This window comes from Microcaecilia unicolor, chromosome 3 (assembly GCF_901765095.1).
Source record: "Microcaecilia unicolor chromosome 3, aMicUni1.1, whole genome shotgun sequence".
In the NCBI taxonomy this organism is placed as follows: domain Eukaryota; kingdom Metazoa; phylum Chordata; class Amphibia; order Gymnophiona; family Siphonopidae; genus Microcaecilia; species Microcaecilia unicolor.
In genome coordinates this window covers 278753641-278769974 of record NC_044033.1, presented here as the reverse complement: position 1 = coordinate 278769974, position 16334 = coordinate 278753641, and the positions used below count along the sequence as shown (strand labels likewise).

The 16334-nt window shown below is 44.3% G+C and overlaps 1 protein-coding gene across 4 annotated transcripts in view; it reads left to right on the top strand.

Moving 5' to 3' along the window:
* The window catches only part of RMDN2 (regulator of microtubule dynamics 2), a 166390-nt gene that overhangs the window by 70692 nt on the left and 79364 nt on the right, over positions 1-16334 (top strand). For all 4 annotated transcript variants that reach the window (XM_030198119.1, XM_030198116.1, XM_030198118.1 and 1 more), the window contains exon 5: positions 11186-11246. In XM_030198119.1, coding sequence (XP_030053979.1) covers positions 11186-11246 — 61 coding nt within the window. The remainder of the gene's footprint in view (positions 1-11185; positions 11247-16334) is intronic.

Genomic DNA, 16334 nt, shown 5'->3' with positions numbered 1-16334 from the left:
TGGGTCGCGGCCAGGAGTTCAGGGGCGTCCTCCACAATGATGGGATGCTGGTCCACTCCTCTATTCGTGCAGTAGGAGGACGTCTTTCCCTCTTTCTTAGGAGTGGGCCAAGATTACTTCGGATCAGTGGGTCCTGGACTTGATCAGAGAAGGTTACCGATTGGAATTCGGTGCCCCAGTGAGAGACGTGTTTGTGGAGTCCCGATGCGGCAATGCCGTCAAACGGGCGGCGGTAGAGGAGACCTTGCAAGTCTTGCTGCACCTCAGAGCAGTGATCCCGGTGCCTCCCTCCGAGCGCGGCTGCGGTCGCTACTCCATTTATTTTGTGGTTCCTCGGAAAGGCGGGTCTTTCAGACCAATCCTCGACTTACAAAAAGTCAATGAGGCCCTAAGAGTGAGACACTTCCGCATGGAAACCCTGCGCTCCATCATTGTGGCGGTTTAGCCAGGAGAGTTTCTTACATCTCTGGACCTCAAGGAAGCTTACTTGCACATTCCTATTTGGCCCCCGCACCAGCGGTTCCTCTGGTTTGCGGTGTTGGGCCAGCATTTTCAGTTTCGGGCCTTGCCGTTCGGCCTAGTCACGGCTCCCCTTTTCCAAGGTAATGGTGGTGGTACGTACAGTGCCTTCCTTTCTGCCTAAGGTGGTTTCAGCGTTTCACCTGAACCAGTCCATTTTTCTACCTTCCTTTTCTAGGGAGGACTTTCCGGATTCCTTTGGACAATTACATCTTTTAGATGTCCGCAGGGCTCTGTTGCAGTATCTACAGATGTCAGGACTTCTGATCATCTTTTTGTCTTGTTGACAGGTCCTCGACGTGGGTGCCCGGCGTCTAAGGCCACTATAGCCCGTTGGCTCAGAGAAGGCGTCTTTTCTGCGTATCTGCTTTCAGGATGGGCTCCCCCTGAAGCGTTTAAAGCGCATTCCACGAGAGCGATTTCCTCCTCGTGGGCTGAAACAGGTGTCCTTTCTCTTCAAGAGATCTGTCATGCAGCTACTTGGGCTTCTCAGCTCTGGTTTGTACAGCATTGCAGGCTGGTTGTGGCAGCAAAGCAGGATGCGCATTTTGGAGCGCAGGTACTGGCTCGCGGAGTTGCCAGTTCCCACCCTACGTAGGGAGTGCTTTGGTACATCCCATCAGTTAATGGATTCATCTGCTGCTGATGACAAGGAAGGGAAAATTAGGTTCTTACCTTGGTAATTTTCTTTCCTTTAGTCACAGCAGATGAATCCATGATCCCTCCCTGTCTGACTTTGTGTTTTTGTTCAGTTTTTTCATGCAGATATTGTTATTGCTATTGTTATGGTTATTGCTCCGGTTCTGGGGCATTTGTTCGCTGTGAGGAAAGTTTATGTGATGTTACCTTTCTTATTCACTCTGCTTTGGAAATTTCAAATACTGAAGGCAGATGGGGCTAGCCGTCCAAGGGTCACTGTGGTTCTTCAGTGTTCTCTATCTCCACCTGCTGGTAGGCGGATACAACCCATCAGTTAATGGATTCATCTGCTGTGACTAAAGGAAAGAAAATTACCAAGGTAAGAACCTAATTTTCCCTTCTAAGTCATCCAATATTAAGACTCCTAAGTATTTAATACAGCGGTGTGCCAATCTAAATGGGAATTGGGAGCACAAAGCCTGAAAAGAGTCTCCAGCCATTGTAAGGTTCAAAATCTCAGACTTGGTTGAACTGACAGCAAATCCTGACACCCGACCATAGTTACCCAGTAACTCCATAACTATAGGCAAAGATATGTGAGGGTCCGATAGTGTAAAAAGGATATCATCAGCATACAATAATATCCTATGATCATGCTCCCCTACTTGAATCCCTCATATCTTGAGGTTGTCCCTAATCACTTGTGCCAAAGTCTCCATAGCCAACGCAAATATTAGTGAGGACAGTGGGCAGCTTTGTCTCTTACCTCGAGAGATTTGAAAGAATTGCATATATGCCCCATTAATACGTAAACAAGCTACTGGGGAGTCATATATGAGCGCTATCCATCTCATAAGGTTCCCTGAAAAACCAAACCACTGTAGGGTAGCAAACATGGACATTCAAAAGACCCGATCAAATGCTTTCTCAGCATCTATACTGAGGACCACTGCCGGGGTCAATCTTTGCCGTGCTGTCCATATCAAATCTAACAACCGCCGTATATTATCTTTAGGCTGTCGCCCAGCTATAAATCCAGATTGGTCACCATGTACTAGCTCTGGCAAGAAGCATTGCAACCTCGCCACCAGTACCCGAGTGAATATTTTATAATCCACTCCTAGCAAGGAAATGGAACGATAAGAACTACACTCGACCGGGTCCTTTCCTAATTTATGTAACAAGGCTGTTCCTGCCTGCCGAAAAGAGAATGGCAATTGGGACTCTGTCAGCAAAGAATTATAGCAATGAGTAATTGGCTCTACCAAAATTTGTGCAAATGTTTTATAAAAGAAGTTGGAAAAGCCATCGAATCCAGAGGCCTTATATGTCGGGAGGCAGGCTATCGCTTCTGCCACTTCATCTAATGATACAGGAGCTGAAAGCTGGGAGTCAGCACTAGGCGATAAAGTAGGTAAGGAAATTCCTTCTAGATAGTCATCCACCTCAGCATCTGTCACCCCTTGGTCTACAGCATATAGTTTTTCGTAGAAACGAGCAAACTCCCGACCTATGGCATCCTGGCCCTGTACTACAGCACCATCTGGGGTCTTCACCTGTAAGATCATATTTCGAGCACTCTGCTTCTGAATTTTAGCTGCCAATAGATGTCCTGCCTTATTGCCTCCTGCAAAGTGTTCTTTCCTCACCTGCTGTATCTGTCATACTGGAATTGGCGATCGCCATCACGGTACTATGTAAGCCACATTGAGCCTGCAAATAGGTGGGAAAATGTGGGATACAAATGCAACAAATAAATAAATACAAACAGGATTTTTTTCAATGAATAAAGACCTGATGCAGCCACGTTTCAGCATTTGCCTGCATCAGGGATGTAACTTCCACTTTACACAGACTGCTGGCACAATTGCTGAAATGTGGCAGCATCAGGTCTTTGTTCATCGAACAAAATCATATTGGTGTCACATTGAGCTCTTTCCTTCATCGGATGAGTATATTGAGCTGCTATTTTTATCTTCTTCTCCCTTTTTCTCACCTATCCACCTCTCCCTATTAATTACCCCACCACCACCACCACCACCACAAACACACACACCTACCTTTCCCTGTGAGACTGACATTGAAATGCTTTTAACTTTTACATTTATTCTGACATTTGTCCATTTCTGATTTGAAGAATAAAGTATTGCTTTTGAAAGCTAATAGAAAATGTATTGTTAGTCCAATAAAATGGTATCATCCTTTTAAAATTTCTATTCATTACCTTTAAAAATGGACTAACAAGGCTACCACATTATGTTTTCACTGAGAAACCTATGTTAGGAAAAACACTTCAGACTGCTTCTCAAAAGAATTTGTGGTCAGTGATAGTTGTGATTGCATAAATTCTTTTTTTCTTATAAATAAATTATAAATTGCCAGTAGCACTATCCTGCTTATAATCGAACGAGAAAAACGCCCAAGTTCCGACCTAAATCGGGAGATGGACGTTTATCTCACAAAAACGAATAAAGCGGTATAATCTAAAGCCGATTTTGGACGTTTTCAACTGCACTCCATCGCGGATGCGGACAAAGTTGATGGGGGCGTGTCAGAGGTGTGGCGAAGGCGGAACTGGGGCGTGGTTATCTGCCGAACAGAGATGGGCGCATTTCACCGATAATGGGAAAAAAGTATGCGTTTTTAGCTAGAATTTAGGGCACTTTTCCTGGACCCTGTTTTTCCACGAATAAGGCCCAAAAAAGTGCCCTAAATGACCAGATGACCACTGGAGGGAATCGGGGATGACCTCCCCTGACTCCCCCAGTGGTCACTAACCCCCTCCCACCACAAAAAATGAAGTTTCACAACTTTTTATTTGCACCCTCAAATGTCATACCCAGCTCCCTGACAGCAGTATGCAGGTCACTGGAGCAGTTGTTAGGGGGTGCAGTGGACTTCAGGCAGGTGGACCCAGGCCCATCCCCCCTACCTGTTACAATTGTGCTGCTTAATGCTTATGAGTCGTCCAACCCCCCCAAACCCACTGTACCCACATGTAGGTGCCCCCCTTCACCCCTTAGGGCTATAGTAATGGTGTAGACTTGTGGGCAGTGGGTTTTGAGGGGGATTTGGGGGGCTCAACACACAAGGGAAGGGTGCTATGCACCTGGGAGCTCTTTTACCTTTTTTTTTGTTTTTGTAAAAGCGCCCCCTAGGGTGCCCGGTTGGTGTCCTGGCATGTGAGGGGGACCAGTGCACTACGAATCCTGGCCCCTCCCACGAACAAATGCCTTGGATTTATTCGTTTTTGAGCTGGGCGCTTTCATTTTCCATTATCGCTGAAAAACAAAAACGCCCAGCTCACACATTGTTGAATAAAACATGGACGTCTATTTTTTTCGAAAATACGGTTCGGTCCGCCCCTTCACGGACCCGTTCTCGGAGATAAACGCCCATGGAGATAGACGTTTTCATTCGATTATGCCCCTCCATGCATCCTAATGTTTTATTTGCAAATCAGCCAAATTTATGCATATAATAGAATTTAGTTTGGGTCCAGCTATTCAAAAAAAGCTGAGCCCCTACATTTCTGCCCTATTTCCAGTCAAATTTAGGAGCCTACATTTACAGCTAAAAATTTATCCTGTTAGAGCATAAAATTACTCATAAATTTAAGCCCAATATTTATTTGCCTAGATTTATAAGCCTAGTGCTGAAAACCAGTGTTAAGTTCCTAACTTCTTTTCCCCGCCCTAAATCCACCCATTACCACCCACTTTTTATGCTCCTAAGTTTAAGAGTTTAGAGCTAGATTCAGTAATTGGTGTTCAAAGTTAGGTGCCAGGAAAAATCGTCAAGACGGTATTTTATAGAGACACTGTGGGATGAGCACTCTTTATAGAATAGTGCATAGCACCAATTCTTGCACCCAGCTTTGGTCATGAGGACATACGTCAGCTGAAAACTGGAGTAAATTCTGGTGTGCACATTGGACGTGCATCCCTAATATTCTATAACACAGTGCACAACTTTTTGGAACACCCATGAACTGTCCATTCCCTTGCCATGGGATTTGTGTGCCCTGTGCTCAGTGGCGTAGCAAGGGCGGGGCGGTGGGGGTGGTCCACCCTGGGTGTCCACGGGTGGGGGGTTCTCCGTCCACCACCCCCCCCCCCGGCATGGCATGGCACCCCCCCCTGGCGTGGACTCCCCCGGCGCAGCGCCTCTCACTCCCCCCCCCCATCTGACAGTCCCCACCAGCCTATCAGCTGAGCTCCGTGCACCTGGTACCTTGAATCTGCAGCGCTGCTGACTGTAAAAGAAGAAAATTGTCTCGTCGTTGGCCCTTCCCTCACTGTGTCCCGCCCTCGAGGAAATAGGAAGTTACATCAGAGGGCGGGACACAGTGCGAGGGAAGGGCCAACGACGAGACAATTTTCTTCTTTTACAGTCAGCAGCGCTGCAGATTCGAGGTACTGGGTGCACGGAGCTCAGCTGGTAGGCAGGTGGGGACTGTCGGGGGGGGAGTGAGAGGCGCTGCGCAGGGGGGGGGTTTACGCTAGGGGGGATGCCGTGCCACACCGGGGGGGGGGTGCGCGCAGCAGCGATCCGCCACGGGTGTCAGCCAACCACGGAATGCCACTGCCTGTGCTATACGCAGTGAGATGCATGTGCAAATCCTAATTGGTGCCAATTATGTCAATAATTGTTAGCATCCAATTCTTGACTGTTACTGGTTCATTAACCTATTAAGTTGCACGTGCACCTCAGGATCACACCGAAAATTTGAGTGACCTTTATAGTCAAATTTTGAATAAAACTTTATGTATTAAGCCTTAGTAAATTTTCAGAGAGGCCTATTTTTGAACATAACGCTCATAATTAGGAGCATAAATCCTTTGAATATCTGGCCCTCAGTAGTTAGGCCTTTACCACGAATGAGCAGGATACTGTTTTACTATTATCACACTTTGGGCCCTGTTTACTAAGCTGCACTATAGGCACGCTAGTGTTTTTAGCACACGCTAAAAATTAACATGTGCTAACGCTAGAGACACCCATAGGAATATAATGGGTATCTGTAGAGTTAGTTCATGCTAAAAATGCTAGCGCACCTTAGTAAACAGGGCCCTTTATTTTATAACCTTGAGTAGATAGTTTAGATGGGAAGCTTTTCTATATATAACATACAGTCACTGTTTAGCCTTTTGCACAACTTTATCCACCATGCATTCTTTAATCCATAACAGGAACAGACCCTCTCTGATCCAGCAGCAGTCTAGTTTTAAGTCAACTTGTATCTGTCTACTAGCATTTCTTTCTCAAATATAGTGGTTCCTATTGTTGTTTGTGCAGAAAGAAGTATCATCACTACATTTTAGGAAATAATTATACATATCATATTTTCAGTGAGAATTACAACTAAAGTCCACAATTGGGGCAAGGCACAATTCAAGGATTTATCTGCTGATAATATTTAAGGAAATGAATAGAAAGTATTTCCAAGTAATATTCTTTACGGAGTAGATATTACAGGAGTTATCGACGGGGGAAGTGTAGTCGAGTCCTGTCTAGAGTACGGGAAGGATAACAGGTGTTCACTTTCAAAAAAAACATATTTAACAGATTGAAGTTTAACAAACACATTTGCGGGAAAATTAAGCCAAAAGGTTCCTCCCAATTGAAGCACACGGAAACAAAGTTTCAAAAAAGCCTGTCGCCTCTTTTGTGTTTGTCTCGAAATGTCAGGAAAAACTTTTACTTTACAATTCAGAAAATCTTCCTGTCGATATTTGAAGAAAGACTTTAAAATCCAATCGCGGTCAGGCTGAAGGACAGAGTCCACAATTAAAGTGGCAGGTTGTACACCTAATAGATCATGAAGCCCATACAATCTCATAGACACGCACCAATACACTCTCTGAAATCTCTTCTCCCGCGCTCTCACCACTCTTAAACCCTCTGAAATCTCTTCTCCCGCGCTCTCACCACTCTTAAACCCTCTGAAATCTCTTCTCCCGCGCTCTCACCACTCTTAAACCCTACCCACAGATAAAATTGTCAGACCTCCCTGTTCCCTCAATACTGTTTTGTCCCCCTCTCAACTCACCACTGTTATATTCCACTGTTATATTCCCTAATAATATCCTGAATTTACTCTGTCTTATATAACTCTTCACAATGTAACCCATAATTGTACTGCCACCAATTGTACTTCCATCATTTACAATGTATTGTAAGCCACACTGAGCCCGCAAATAGGTGGGAAAATGTGGGATACAAATGCAAATAAATAAAATAAATAAATAAAAATTCTCTATAGTCTGTGAAAGATTTAAATTCAATTCCTCAAATGGAATTCCTATAATTGGTAATACTTGATCCGTTGATTTCTTATCATATGGTGCCAAATAAAATATTTTAGAAACAGGTGGATAAAGTTGTTCTGAGATTTTTTAGCACTTCTGAAAGGTACCTCTTAAAAGTTATCATAGGGGCCACTGCAGGCACTTTAGGAAAATTTATAAACCCTAAAGTTTTCATCCTTTGTTGGTTTTCTACATTTTCTATATATTTTCTTTAATCATTGCCACTTGGCTTTCCTTAATTTTATTAGTTTCACTCTTAATTATTTGTTCAAAGGAATGAGTGTGTGTCATTTGTGTTTCCAATTCTACCACTTTACCTGGTAGCGTTTAAGTAACTGTTAACATGGAAGTAATTTTCTGTGTAAAAGAATTTTCAAGACTCACCAAGGAGTCCCAAATATTTTCAAGGATAATTCTTTCTGGTTTCTTCATCGTCAAAACCTTAACTGAAAACTTAGTCTCCTCCTGGACTCCTCCATTACTCATAACTTCCACCTCCTTCGTTTCCACTCCAAGATCTCCGACGGTACTTCCCGCAGTGCCTCCCTGCACTGCTACACTCGGCAATCCACTGCCTTCGTCTGCCCCTGCTCCCAGACCGATCATCCCCTCATCGGGTCTGAGTGATCTGGAGCGTCCGACTGGCAGTGTTGCCGGCATCGCCGGTGGACTCCACTCCTCTGGGCTCAGTGTGATGTCCCCTTCAAGCGGGGAGAGTGGTTCTCCTCCCACTGCTCCACCCTGCAGCGAAGCATTTTGCCCAGCCAACTCTCCTCGGGTGGCGAAACGATCCATCGGGCCCAACTCTGATCTCGCAGAGGGAGCAGGGTTAACCCTCTGTCTTCCCCTTCTCTTGGGCATAAAGAAAATGTTATTAAGTAATCAATACCAGCGAGAAAGAGGTGAGTCCGAGGAGCACTCTCACACACTTCCTATTTGGACGCCATCTTGCCTCGTATTATTATTATTATTAGCAGTGCTTTTTTTGTGCCGGTATGCAACGGTACGGCGTACCAGCACCTTTTTCTCCTCCTCCTCCCCTTCCCTCCCATTATTTCCAGCAATTCTCCACCTCTCTCCTGCCCTCCCATCGACGTGCAATGATTTTTCCGTCCCTCCATTGCCCTCACCTCTCCCTGCACGTCAATGGGAGGGCAGGGGAGAGGCGGAGAATCGCTGGAAATAATGGGAGGGAAGGGCAGGGGAGAGAGAATTGCTGGACATGGGATGGGAGGGAAGGGCAAGGGAGAGAGAATTGCTGGACATGGGTTGGGATGGGAGGGAAGGGCAAGGGAGAGAGAATTGCTGGACATGGGAAGGGCAGGGGAGAGAGAATTGCTGGACATTGGTTGGGATGGGAGGCAAGGGCAAGGGAGAGAGAATTGCTGGACATGGGAAGGGCAGGGGAGAGAGAATTGCTGGACATGGGATGGGAAGGAAGGGCAGGGAAGAGAGAATTGCTGGACATGGGAAGGGCAGGGGAGAGAGAATTGCTGGACATTGATGGGAAGGCAGGGATGAGAGAATTGCTGAACATGGAGGGCAGGGAAGAGAGAATCGCTGGACGGGGAGGGGAGGACAGGGAAGAGAGAATTGCTGGACATGGAATGGGAGGGAAGGGCAGGGGAGAGAGAATTGCTGGACATTGATGGGAGGGCAGGGATGAGAGAATTGCTGGACATGGAGGGGAGGGCAGGGAAGAGAGAATCGCTGGACGGGGAGGGGAGGACAGGGAAGAGATAATTGCTGGACATGGAGGGGAGGGCAGGGAAGAGAGAATTGCTGGACATGGATGAGAGGGGAGAGAGGAGAAATGCTAGAAATGGATGGAGAGGAGAGCAGGAGATAGAGGAGAATTGCTGGACATGGATGGATGGATGGAGGAGTTGGCTAGGAGAGAGGAGAAATGCTGACTTGGATGGAGGAGAGGGGAGAGAGAATTATTGCTTTATATGGATACAGAGGAGGGAAGAGAGATGAGAAATGCTGGACATGGATGGAGGGAAGGAGAGAGGAGAAGTGCTGGACATGAATGGAGGGGAGGAAAGAAAAAAGAAGATGCACATGGATGGAGATGAGGGAAAGGGAAGAGGAGAAAAACTGCACATGGATGGAGAAAATAGGCAAAAGCTGGATCCATGTTATACCTCCTCCAGTCAATTCCATGGAGGAGGACCCAGCTTTTACTTATGGATGCAGGGCAACAAAAGAAAAAGAAAGGAGGAAAGTAAAGAAGTAAATGGAAAGGAAGCCCTGGAAACGGAGTTAAGAGAACAGATAGAGAGCAGCAGAATCAGAGACTGGGACCAATATGGATAGAAAAACAAAGTCACCAGACAACAAAGGTAGAAAAAATCATTTTATTTTCATTTTAGTGTTTGGAATTTGTCTTATTTTGCACTGGGTATACTGGATCTGTAACAGCTTACAGAAATTATTTAGAATGAAAAAAAAATCAAATTATTTTTTCTCCTATACTAGTATAATATTTTCAATGATGTCTGTTTATATGCGCCATGGCTGGTATAAGGGGTGTGGCTAATGTGGGTGTGGCTATAATAGGGGCGGTGCCATGTGTGGTGACCCCGCCCACAATGAGTACCGGCACCTTTTTTTCTACAAAAAAAGCACTGATTATTAGCATTTGTATAGCGCTACCAGACGCACGCAGCACTGAACACCTGACATATAACTGGGTTCTTACATTTATTGCGTATGCCTTGTAGTGCTATAGAAATGCTAAATAGTAGTAGTAGTAGTAATTTACTTTTTTTTTAATTCTAGTTATTCTCCAATTTTGGTTTAATACTTCTAAACAGATGTAATCTTGATTTTATTTGCAGAAGGTTTACAGTTTTTATACGGTCCTAGGTGGTTTCTTTTCTGATCTGCTTTGAACTCACTGGGTATTAGATCAATACAAGAACAGAGTGTAATGTAATGTAAAATAGATCATAACATTAAGGAGGTAATTCTATAACTGGGTGCCCAAACGTCGTCACCATTTGCATGCGTAAATATACAGAATACCCGCCCACTCATGGGTAAGGATACACTTATGTGTGTAAGTGGCAACAAAGCAGTTAGGCACTGTTCTGCAAGGGTGTGTGCCAGTGGCCTAACACATACACACAAAGGGGGCAGAGCATGGGCGGTTCTGCTACATACAGATACTGTAAGTTATGCACCTTTGCCACATTTAGGCATCCACAGTTATGCCAGACCCTAGATTTTAGGTCCCTCGATACCAGGTTTCACTGGCATTGTACGATGGCATCTGAAAACACTCAGGTGCCAATATAGAATAGGCTGGCACTACTCAGCATTGGGGTGGCTAAAAGGAGGCTCCCACATGTAGAATTAACTCCTAAATTTGTGTTACACATGACTCATGATCCTGAGGTCATTACAGACTTGAGATGGTGTAGAGAAGGTAACATTCACTATTACTCAAGAGGGAAGGAATCTTTCCGATTATGTGATTGCATTAACTAGTTTATAGGTTGTCATGCTGAGGTGCAAACTGGAATCACAGTTGGTGCTTCTCAGCCAGAGACCAATGTTTCAGTGGCTCCATTAAGTATTGGAAATGAGGGAAACCCCTGGTTAGCAACAAAAAAAATGGAAGGGAGCTTGGTTGGGAAGCCTAAGAAGTTAGAAAGTTACCAGTATCTTAAATCTGTCTTTACAGTGTCATATTAAAATGACTTTCCTAGGAAAGGCAATAGCCGAAAAAGCCATTCGTCTGGATGCTAGGAGTGCTGATAGCCACCAGTGGTAAGTCTGATTAACAGTAAAATATTGTTTGTTACATCTTTACATCTGTAAAGTCATATATTGTAGAAAATATAAATGTTTAACAACTGAAATTTAGCTGTTTTGTGACCAGCACAAAATGTCACGTACAGCAGTAGTTACTAAGGTGACGTGCTTTGGTTATTAGTATAGATTATGTGACATGCGGACATATTCTTTGGTTTGGGGACAAACTCAGCTTCATTTTGTTCTAGGAGTTTCTTGAAGGTGATGCCACAGAACAAATTTCTGTTTCATGGTTTAAGAAAGCTTTAGATAAAACAAAACCCGCCCCTAATTATGCTTCCCTCCAGAAGGCTTGGACTCAGGATGTGGGGCGTCCGCTTAATATCACCATCAATTTGCCTCGAATTACAAGAATGCCAGTATAGCGTTTTTCATCAAGTTACTTTTCCCAGAAGCGGGCTTTTTATGCGGGTTGTGTGGACACCCTGTGCTGTCTGAAGTATAAAACTCAAGATAATGAGTTAATAAGATAACCTTTTTCCATGGTATGTGGCACTGTCCTGAAATACATGTGTTCTGGGTGACTCTTCTTAACTATTTGCAGCGCCTGGTGGGGCATCTATTAGACACTTGGTGAAAGGGGTTCTCTTTAACAAAAGCTCATCCCTGGGAGCACGGATGGTGGGCGAATGTAAATTTTTTGGTAAAGCATATGTGGTGGGTAAGCAATGTATCTTAAATCATTGGCTGCTGGACACACCTTCCACATTCTGGTATTGGTGTAATAAATGTCATACCCTGATGATATGGAAATTCTGTGGGACAAAGACACACCTCAAGTGAAAAAAGCAATTCTTATCTGTATGAGAACCATATCTATATTCCATTTCGATGCAAGCTCATAGTCAGGTTTTGAATAGTATACACACTCCAGCTAGGATGCCTTCATAGTTTGTATGGTAAGGGAGGATGGAGGTTTCTTGGTAAGAACCAAGGTCCCAGATTCTGTGTGGTTTGTCAGAGATCTTGGGGGGGGGGGGGGGGGGGGGGTAAGAGGTTTGGAAGCAGGGCTTTCTTTGCGGGGGATGGGTGTTTGTGTAGGTTTGTTCTGAAAGGTGTATGGTCCAGTTATTTTGCATTTGTTGTGTTTGTAATTTGCTCTTTGATATTTAATAAACAGATTATGTAATAATAAAGCATCTGCATTTCCTGCCCTGTGTTGGATATGAAAAGAGAGAGCCTGCAAGGCTAAGTACCATCTAGTGATATGTGAATTGTACTTTTTCATTTCCTGCAACCAGTACTTTTTCATTCCCTGCAACCATTTTAAAGAGGCATGATCTTTTATGACAGTGAAGGAATTACTAGAAAAGGGATGGTGAATAAGACCGAAAATACTATTAATGGCTCGTTAGCCAATTAAGTTGCAAGTAATCTGGCTGAGTATTGCGTTCAGTTCTGGTCGCCGTATCTCAAAAAAGATATAACGGAATTTGAAAAGGTTCAAAGAAGAGCGACTAAAATGATCAAGGAGATGGAACTCCTCTCATGAGGAAAGGCTAAAGAGATTAGGGCTCTTCAGCTTGGAAGAGACGAATGAGGGGAGATATGGTTGAGGTCTACAAAATTCTGAGTGGTGTAGAATGAGTAGAAATAAATCAATTTTTTCTCATTCCAAAAGTACAAAGACTAGAGGACACACGAGGAAATATTTTTTCACTTGATGAATAGTTAAGCTCTGGAACTCTTTGCTAGAGGATGTATTAACAGCGGTTAGCTTATCTGGGTTTAAAAGGGTTTTGGACAGATTCCTGGAGGAAAAGTCCATAGTCTGCTATTGAGACAGACATGGGGAAGCAACTGCTTTCCCTGGGATTGGTAGCATGGAATCTTGCTACTAATAGGGTTTATGCCAGGTACTTGTGACCTGGCTTGTCCACTGTTTGGAAAACAGGATACTGGGCTAGATGGACCACTGGTCTGACCCAGTATGGCTACTTTTATGTTCTTAAGGTACGGCCCTATAGGTAATATTGCAGGGATTCTATCATACCAGCAACAAATTGCTGACCTGCAAAAGATTAAAAAACAACCACAACCAAAAAAAAGCAGCTAGGGTTTCAGTAATTCCATTGAAGGCCCCAAGGAGGTTTTATGACAGGAAGACAGCATGATGTTAGAGTAATACCAGGCTTCCCAAGACAGATTAACACACCAGGAAACAGGATATCCTCACTGAGATTTGGCCATGTATTACTGTATTGTATAAAATAGTGTAGAAAAATGAGCACAAAACACAGAGAGTTTATTACTGCTGTTTCTAGCAGCTACAATAATGTTTCATGCTGTTTTAGTGATTTTCAATTTTGTTGTATGATATATATCTACAAATGGGAAGCTTTCAAATAAATAAAAAACAGCTGTTAAAATAAATTCCACACATAGGTAATCATAAGCGTTTGCTATTGTTTTTATGTCGCATGAATAAATAAATTAATGATTTAATTATTTATATACCGCTTAGACCTAAGTGGTTAACAATTTCATTTTACAGGTACCAGCTCTGTCCCTAGTGGACTCACAGTCTAAGTACATTGTACTACTATTGTACCTGGGGCAATCACTTGCCCAGGGTCACATGGAGTTTTAGAGGGAATTGAACCTGGTTCCCCAACTGCCGATCGTTAGGCAGCAGGAGGAATCAAACCCAGTTCCCCATGTCCCAGCTAAACAGAAGAACCACCCACTCAAGCACAAACAGAACTAAACAGAGAGGACGCTCAGGACTGTGCTAGATCCACAGCTATACGCGAATAATCCTAACCAAGTCAAACAGAAATCACACAGAGAGGCAGCTCAAGGCTGAGCTAGTAGTCACAACTAAATGAAAAAGCAATCCACTCAAACACAACCAGAAACCTCACAGAGAGAAATCAAACAGAAAGCACACAGGAAAAACTCAGGACAAGGCCACACAAAGGAACACTCACGGCTATGCCACACAGCACTCAAGGATAAGGGAAGCCACTCATGAATGCTGTACCATACAGCACTCAGGGAAGAGGGAAGCCACTCAAAGGAATACTCAAGTGTGTGCCACCAGGCACTCAAGGAAAAAGGGAAGCCACTTATAGGAATACACTAGGCTGTGCCACACAGCACTCAAGGGAAAATGGAAGCCACTCATAGGAACACTCTAGGCTGTACCATACAGCCCTCAAGGGTAAAGGGAAGCCACCTATAGGAATACACTAGGCTGTGCCACACAGCACTCAAGGGAAAATGGAAGCCACTCATAGGAACACTCTAGGCTGTACCATACAGCACTCAAGGGTAAAGGGAAGCCACCTATAGGAATACACTAGGCTGTGCCACACAGCACTCAAGGGAAAATGGAAGCCACTCATAGGAACACTCTAGGCTGTACCATACAGCACTCAAGGATAAAAGGAAGCCACTTATAGGAATACACAAGGCTGTGCCACAGAGTCAAATAACAGACACTAGAGACAAAGGGAAAAACAAGCAAACAAGGAAAGCTGCCTTTACATGCACAAATCACCAGAATCAGGAGACAAACACAGCAGACAAAGAGTTAAAGCAGCCTAAAGGGAAGGGCTGCTTTTAATACACCAGTCAGAAAGAAACAGGGCTTACACTGCAGTCAAAGGTTTAAAGCAAACAAAGGGACAAAAAACAGCCAGCACCCACAGCCAGGTAGGGAAAGGAAAGGCAGGCAGAGACAGAGCACACCCAGCTGCACGGAAGCAAGATAATCAAGGAACGCAGCTGGGCTGCAACAAACGGCTCTCTGAATAGTGAAAGGTAACAAGGGAAACCACACAAGGAAACAGAACAGGCTTAAGCTGGAGAGCCTAGAAAATGAAAGAATCTATTCAGGTTTAAACCAGAACCACACACACACAGAAAAACAGAATAGGGCTTTGCTTGGGAGCAAAGTTAACAGGCTAGTAGTCCATACCGGTTTAAAGCAGAACAACACACACAGAGAAGAAGAGGGCTTTGCTTGAGAGCAACCCTAACAGAGAAGTAATCCATACAGATTCAAACCAAAACCACTCACACAGGGCTCAAGGCTGTGCCCAAAGGCATAGCATAACAAGAAGACCAGTTCCTTCAGAATCATACAACAGTACAACAAGAAAAAGGAAAATAAACCTGTTGCAAAGGGAACACAGGAAAGCTCCCTGGGTCCTTATAAAGGAGTAGGCTGATGATGTCACAAGTAGGAAATGAAGCAGAAGCAGGGAGACCAAAGCGAGACTTGGCTTCAGGGACACCAAAGTGAGGCTTGGATAACAGGAAGAACAAGAGGAAAAAAGGTAGACTGGAGAGGTAACAGAGCTAGATACAGAGAAACAGTAGGTCTGGACATAAGGGCACGGCCACAACCGTGACACATAGCTTGTGAGAGATCACACGCTGGTTAGCCCCAGAGTCTAATTAAGCCTTCAAAGGGTTTTCCTCCACTATTATATCTTGGGGAAAAAAGATTTCAAATTCTTCCTCATCCCTTCCTAGGAAAACCATTTTCTCTTTACAGTGCCTACATGTGTGACCCACTTTCCCACATTGATAACACTTCCAAATCCTATTGTCCCTGTCCCTGCCTTCCTTCTTTCCCAAAACTTTCCCTGGATCTCTTCCCTTGGTGGGTGACTACCTGTGGTCCCCCTCTTTGTGGAACAAAGGGATTTGATTTAATAATTTGGGTCTCATGGTACAACTCTGTACACTGGATAGCCTTCTCTACCAAATGTATCCTTTGCTTTATAAGCTGCTCCCCTTATATCTCCTGGGACTGCAAACAGAAATTGTTCCAATATTATATCCTCCATTATTTGATCCACCATTTTCTCCTCTGGCTGTAGCCACTTATAGAATAAGTCCATAAGCCTTTACGCCAGGGCACGGGGCCTTTTCCTCCCCCCCCCCCCCCCCCACCCCACTTGAAGTTTCTCGGAAAACTCTTCTATAATAATAATCCTTTTTAAGCTCCAGCTTGTCCTTGATGATGCTTTTTACTGTAGCATAGTCCATAGCTTGGGCTGGGGTTAAAGCCCTGTAGGCCACCAAGGCTCC